The 7,571-nt window shown below is 38.7% G+C and overlaps 1 protein-coding gene across 1 annotated transcript in view; it reads left to right on the top strand.

The window, feature by feature from the left end:
• The first annotated feature begins 532 nt into the window (after positions 1–532).
• ZNF654 (zinc finger protein 654) overlaps positions 533–7,571 on the top strand; it is a 23,171-nt gene continuing 16,132 nt past the window's right edge. Inside the window, exons 1-3 of the mRNA XM_009704223.1 lie at positions 533–694; positions 1,752–1,897; positions 6,821–6,902. Coding sequence (XP_009702525.1) covers positions 533–694; positions 1,752–1,897; positions 6,821–6,902 — 390 coding nt within the window. The remainder of the gene's footprint in view (positions 695–1,751; positions 1,898–6,820; positions 6,903–7,571) is intronic.

The raw sequence follows: 7,571 nt of genomic DNA, 5'->3' as shown, positions 1-7,571 counted from the left end.
CAGTTGACCCAGATATTTGCTGCATTAAGTTAACAGATTTTCAAACAGGAATTAGTAAAATAAATTCAGTGGAAAGTCAAAATCTACTTACAAAATATAAGTCAGTGTCAGCTGTTGTTGGTGGGGAGAAGAAGTTACCAGTCCCATTATCAGTAACTGCTTTGCTTCGAAGCAGCTGTAACCAAACTGTCAGAAATGGGATACTGCCTTGTTTGTGTTGCAGAGCCTTAAACAAAGTTGGTCATGCAACTTTGGAACTAAAACTGTAGTCCACTTAACCTGACTTAGAAACCGTTTATTTAGTTCATGGGGAATTAGACAAATTTAAGTGGGATTCACAGACTTACAAGTCAAAAAGTAATCCTGAAGAGGGATCTCCTTGGTTTTTGGTTTAGTCTATGCTTTGTTGGCCAGCCTGGCTCTTGAGACAGGTGGCCAGGTGTAAATAGGATTGGCACTTCATAGCTTTACTTGAAGCCTGTTACTTGTCTCTTCCGTACACCATGGAGTGCTTTACCTTTGTCTTTACAACATGACTGATGGCATTGTGGTTCCCCACCTGCTTCTCACTTTCTCAGGATGTCGAAGAATCTCAGTTAGGCTTTCTCAGTTGGACAAGAGAGCCCTAGGCCCTGAAGTGCGGCTGGTCTGCTTTTCTGGTTATATTGAAGCTGTGCCATTAAGACGAAAAAAAGTAAGGCAAGAAGAAGTGAGCAAAGGGAGCCTGACTGTAGTGCAGTGAGATAAGCCATGTGCTAGACCATGGAAGAAATACAGCTGTCAGTCTGTGCTTAGAGTACTGCATATGAATCACGGCTTAGCTGTTGATTAAAGGAGAAGAGATGACCCAAAGCCCTTGGTCCTCCTCTTGCTGCGGGACTGCAGCATAGCAACTAGTCTGGCGCTGAACTGGTGGGTGCCTTTAGAGACGTCTGGTTTATTGCTGTGCTTCGTGCTGAATTCCGTGCCCGGAGTTTTATATATACATGGATTACTCTAAAAGGGGTGAGCCTTTCAGAGGGCTTTAGTGTAGGGATACCTGTGTAGAAATATCAGAGGATGCTGGGTTATTGAGCCTCCCAATGTGGGCATAGGCAGTGCCAGAAATTTGCATTTATTAATACAAGCAAGATTGACTAGATGGCCATGCAAGCATTTTTCTAAAACACCTATTTTTCACCTTCATGCTTGTCTATAAATAGCGATGCAGTTCTGTAACTGTAGATCAGGGCATAACTAGCCTTAGTTCCATCATATGGATAAAAAAGGCCAAATTTACTTATGTGATCAGATAAGAAAGCGAGACTGGTATTTTTGTGCCTTTCTGTGCTGACAGAAAGGTTAGAAAAGTGCAGGCTGGTCGTTCCCTTCCTTGAAAGTTTTAGAGTGGAATGTCTGGATATTGTTATAGACTCTCTAATTTGTATCCTCTTGCAAAATAAAAACTTGTGTTTAAATGCAGAGTGTAATATCTACTGTGATACTATGTAAGAAGAAAGTATTTCCTGCCTTATCCTCTGAAAAGAATAGTTGAAGGTCTTTTGTGCTATATCTTTTATAATGTAGGCCATAAAGTTTCTATTTACTTTTTTTGGTTTGATACCACAAAATGGTCAGGTTTTTTGGTTACACACCCTGCTTCTGGGGGAGAACGAGGAAAGACAAAGCAGGTACAGTATTAAGTACTTATTATTTCTGACTGAAGAGAATGTTTTCCATTGTAACATATATTTCCATGTTTCTGTTGTTAGGTTGTTGAAGACTATGCTGGAAGATGGCAGGTTCCTTTGCCGCAGCTTCAGGTGCTTCAAACGGCGCTCTGTTGTTTCACGTCTGCCTGTGTATCATTCCCAGCTGAATGTGAGCACGTACAATATGTATTGAGTAGCCTAGCTTTGTAAGTACATCTGGGTTTTTTTTGGTTGCTTTTTTTTTTTTTTTTACTGTTTCCTTTACAATATAGACTGTCTGTGTTACTTTTATAATGGCAATAGGGTCTCGGAGATCCTCAGAGCTTTTAAGAGTGGTTTTACCAGGTGACATAGCTATGTGGAACCAAGAATTGCTAACTGAGGGTACAAAACCTAGAATTTAGTTTAACCTTTTTATGTCCTTGTTAAATATTCTAGTCAGGTATTACGATACTGTGTCATAAGGGTTTTCTGGCAAAATTAATAATCTAAAGAAATAAGTGATCGCCATACAGACTTCTTTTTGGAAAAATCTTGGTTTTGGAGTATTTGAAGACCAACCTTTGAAAGAAATGAGTCAATTTTAAAATGGATTTTTATGCTTGAGTCATCAAAATGCTTATGGGGGTGACTTGTTGTACAGTTAACTGACCAAAAGTCATATTCACCTTAAAGAACTGCAGAATGTTAGGTCATAAATCTTGCTATAATCTCGATTTTTCTTGATGCATTGGTGTATTTCCCACATGAAGGCTGAAAGTGTCAGGGTAATGATGAGTAGATAAGTAGAAGTCCCTTCTTTTCTTGTTCTGAAAAGCTTTTCAGGTTTCAAAACCTCGATGTTGAATGGAAGCAAAAAAAATAAATCTTTGAGTGAGAGATACTTAGCTGAGATGCAATGTACTTGATCTTCTCTCAGCAGATGGGGACAAAAACCTAAAAGCTAGCTTTATTACAGGTTTGGCTTGAGAAAATCAGATTTATTTGTCCAGCTGGTTAACCACTTGTTGAACGGTGCTTTCAAATACAGCTCGGTATCTCAGTTCAGAATTTTGTGTGGAGGTGTCTTGCTCCTGCCTCATCTAGTCATCAGAAGTGAATTCTCTCCTAGTCTTCCTCTCTTAGTTTACTTGGTCAGGAGGACTGGGTTGCTCATCCTTTCCGTGTTTCTTGAGCTAGTAGTACTAATTACATAGGAGTCAAGGCTTTGTTCTGTACACGTACAGAGTATATGCCGTCTTTAAGTGTTGGTGAAACTTCACCAAGGAGACTTACTGTTTTGTGTGTCTGTGAAACTATTTGACATGGAACTATTTATGGAATTGTAAGAGCACAATTTTTAAAACTAGAATGCTTGGGCATAGGAGAATGACTAGCAGTTACATCAGAACATGGCGACTTCTGGGTTTTTTCACTATTTTTAGGGGAAAAAAATGTCAAAAAATTCAAACCACACTTTTAAATACTTTTACATATCAAAGCTTGGGAGGGACAAAGGTAGAAATTGAGGTATTTGTTGTATGTAGGGTGGTCACTTCCTGATAATCTAAAAGTGAATTTGTCACTGAGTTCCTGTCACCGTTGTCTATCTTGGTTTTTGGAGCTTCCATTCTAGAACACCAGCTTAGTTTTTCTTCTGACTGTGCTTGACTGGCATAGTTTTGCATGTGATATCATAAAGGGATCCTGGGGTTTAGTCGTTGCAGTTACCTGGGAAACCTTACTCGAATCTCCTTTGAAAATTTGATGTATATTTAGTCTTAGTTCTTGGAGAGCAAAAACCTGCCTGACTGTATTGTCATACTTGAGTAAGATTTCCTTGGTAACCAGACAATAAACTGTTAACAGTAATGACTGTTGCATTTCTTAGACTTACTAGCCTTGCTATTCATCACAAATGAAGCAGCATCTATATTGCCGTTAATGTCAAGGGATTTTAACAATGATGCCAGCATACTAGTGTTCTTAGGCAGTCTTCTGATGCCAGTAGTATCCATGCAGTGATGTGATTGTCATGGTTTCCCCCAGCAGGTAGCTAAACACCACACAGCCGCTTGCTCACCACACCCCTCCTCTAGTGGGAGGGGGGAGAGAATTGGGGGAAAAAATAAGTAAAATTCATGGGTTGAGATAAAGACAGTTTAGTAGGACAGAAGACTGATGCCCAGGCAGTTCCTGAGCAGCAGCCTCTGGCCAACTTTCCCCCTAGTTTATATACTGAGCATGACATCATATGGTATGGGATATCCCTTGGGTCATTGGGGTCAGCTGTCCCGGCTGTGTCCCCTCCCAACTTCTTGTGCCTCCCCAGCCTCCTCGCTGGTGGGCTGGGGTGAGAAGCCAAAAAGGCCTTGACTCTGTGTGAGCCCTGCTAGTAACAACTAAAACATCGGTGTGTTATCAACGTTATTCTCATCCTAAATCCAACACGCAGCACTGTACCAGCTACTAGGAAGAAAATTTAACTCTATCCCAGCCAAAACCAGGAGAGTGATGAATCTGGAAGCACCGTGACTATAAAAGGAATGATGTAAATGAAGGTGTGCAATACTGCAGACAGGTTTAAGATAACAGGGCCAAGCTGGAATTGACTGGAATGGAGACTGTTGATGAGGAGATATAAATATTTTGATAGCTTGCTTTATTAGCCTGAGAAGAGTGTGAAGCAGGTGTATTGGTAGGGAAGAAAACTATAGGTTACACTTATTCACTATTAATTTCCAGATTTTTTTTTTTCCGAGATCCTGTTCTCTTTAAATCGGTCAAAGCAAATAAAAACGGATGCATGCATCACTTGCTATAACTAGTTTTGTCTTATTATTTAAGTCACAGTTTGGCTACTTTCCAGATCATGACATGACTCATGTCTGACCTTTCCTGAGAGTCAAGTGTGCTGCGAAGTTTTGTTTATCAACATGAAATGAGATAATGTTTTTCAGAACAAAGTACTTATTTGGGTACTAGTTGGTTTTTTTATTCCATATTTGAGTTGAGATTCAAGGACCTAATCTGGAGAAAAACTCTGTCATTGAACATAATGAATGTGTATCTTAAATTTTCTAGATCTGTTTTAGGGAAAGCTTAGCACTGGTTAGGAAAAAAATACTGCAGCATAATCTAAAGGAAACATTTTTTTGGCACTTCTGGATTATTCCCATGCAAAACTTCATTTTGTTTATGTGAATATTAAGATCTTTTAATGCACAGTATTTCTGAAAATGTTATTGAGAGGAAAAATTGCCTTAAAACTGCTCTTTAACTTCTTTTTAATTAGCTTTATTAAAAAGAAAACATTTTGTAGGAGTACTTTGGGTGTTAACTTCAAGTATATTGAAGTTTGACTTTAAATTTGGGGATAACTGCAGTGGATTTAACTGTTCTGCAAAAGAGTTCCTTGTCCAACTGTTCATGAAAATCTACCTTTTGTTTTAAGAGCTATCACAACAAAAGACTAAATGCTGTAGTTGGGAAAGAAATTGCCATCAGGAAGATCTTGACTCAAAATCCTGTAGGTTGGAAGAGTGCTGGAACCTCTTTCAGGAGTTGTCTTCCACCTTCTCCCTCTCTGCCTGCTTATTCTCCATGTTCATTTGGAAAAGATGTCTAGAATAATCTTGAAGAAAATTATTGGTATTTTATTTTGTTACGAGACCAAACCCTTTGCTGTTCAGTCCTGTTTCTACAATACCCTAGATGCACAGTTTTTCTTTCAGTACTATCTTTTTCCTCTGAGAGTCGCTCAATTACTGCCTGCTGCTCATGAGTTTCTCAACCAGCAATTGCAGATTACATTAGTGCAGTACTTGGTAGTTACCTTTTCCAAATAGAAATTAAATTTCTCAGAATCTTAAAGCAGAGCAATAGGAGGTACACTGGAGCTGTCTGCAGATCCACGAGATCCAACTATGTAGTTCGTGATTGAACTGAGTTGCAAGTATCTGGAAGTATACTTCTGTAAGTGAAGACCTAAATCGATTTGAGCTCTGGAAAGCTACTTTTTACTAACCTTTCTGATTCTGCTGTCAGGATTGATTGTCTCAGTCACTGTATTAAAAATAAATAAAGGGCTAGATGAGTATTTTAAGATTATGGAAAAATGGAGGCCACAGGTCAGTTTGAATCTAGGCTGCAGTTGAAAGGATCAGTCCTCCCTTCTCCCTTTATCTGCTGCCTCTTTTGAGGTGACATTTGCGAGTTCATGTTGCTGCACATAGGCCTGCCTGATTTGCTTAAAAACTTGGTGGTGAAATTGAAGTTTTATCAAGTTGTTTGGATGCCACACAGAAGATGAATGTAGTTCCGTTTGTGTATTTGCACAAAAGCTCTTCCTTTGAAAATAATCTTCAAATGCTTTTTTTGGAAATACGAAATTAATAGCACCTTTAAACCTCCACCTTCACAGAGAGACTTCAGTGGGTGTTATGGCAAGACAGACTGAAATGGAATACAATGTGTTAGTAGAAAGTGCTTGTCATACTTGAAAATATGAATTTTGGGGAATCTGCATTCACGTGGAGTTACTGTTCCTTGAACCTAACTCCTTGCACACTCTGCATACTGTAGAAATTTTACAGTTGTCCTCTTTCTTCCTCAAAATTGCTGCATATCTGACAAATGCTTTGCCTTTTGGGGAAGGTTCACTCTTGAAATGGTGAATGGGGAGCAGCAGTGGGGAGGACATAAGAGTTCTTAAGGGAGAAGATCGGGCAGGTACTGTGAGTCTAAATGTCCTGAACTTATGAAAAAGGTGTGGCAAAAGGGATTTTAAGTTGTGCTTAAGTATGATCTGTTTTATTACTTATTTGATCTTGTTAGCTTGTCTATAGCTGTATTGTATTTGCGACTTGATGCCTGATAAAAAATGTCTTTGGGGTGTGTGTGTGGAAGTCTGCCAAAATCCAGCACAAAATACTAGACCAACATAAAATTTTTGAAATATGAGTTCCATTTAGAGAGTGTGAGAATTAGCCAAACTTTTTGGAGCGACTCCGGCATGGGCACAGGTCTAGAACTTATCAAAGTCGTAATTTTGTTTTTAGTGCTGTGCAAACTAACAGACTTACAGTAGTTTCATTTTTTTGAATTAACATTTTTAGTTTGGTTGACTTGTCACTACTTCTGTTTTTTAGGAGTTTTTTTGAATTGCTGCTGTTCTTTGGAAAGGATGAGTTCTATGAAGATCCTTTGAAAGATATTTTAGGTTCAATCCAGGTAGTGTTGCCTACTTTCATATAAACCTTTAATACTATTTTAGTACGTGCAAAGACAGTTTTTGTGGATATATAACCTGGTGGAAACATGCCATTAAAGTGAAAGAATGTAGCTGCTTTACTTCCATTTATACCCAAAGGAAAAAAAAAAAGGAGAGAGGGAGAAATTTGAAGGGAAAACCATTCATTCTTAACATTTATCATGAGTATTGCTGTTTGAAAGTACTTGAACTAAGTAAAATGTACTTCTCTTGGTTTGTAATACCAATTTTGTTAAAAGATGTACTTTGTACATTTCCCCCTATAGAAGAGGGAGGCCTTGCTTGTTTATGTCTAATTAGAACTTTACGTCATCCGGTGTTGCATACCAGTTCATGACATGAAACCTCAAGTTTCCCTCTGCGGTTTTAAAGAGTAAATTTGAAATTGAAGCTTTAGCTCAATGAACGCTTCGGGTCAGCATAAACTCGCGTTCTTTAAAACTGTTGTACTCTTGGCTAGACTGGGACAAGGTTTTGTATGGCTGTGTACAACTGCATAAGATAAATGATCCTGGATTTAAAAACTTACTTTTTTTTGCCAGATAAGTCTTTTTGACCTGAACTGACTTTGAGAGTTGAGTTCTCTGTATGGGAACACAAGCAGTTGTGCCACCATGAGAGGAAACTTT

This window comes from Cariama cristata, unplaced genomic scaffold, assembly GCF_000690535.1.
Source record: "Cariama cristata isolate BGI_N322 unplaced genomic scaffold, ASM69053v1 scaffold3507, whole genome shotgun sequence".
NCBI lineage: Eukaryota > Metazoa > Chordata > Aves > Cariamiformes > Cariamidae > Cariama > Cariama cristata.
Note: the sequence above shows the minus strand (reverse complement) of the source record. Positions and strands in the feature narration are given on the sequence as shown.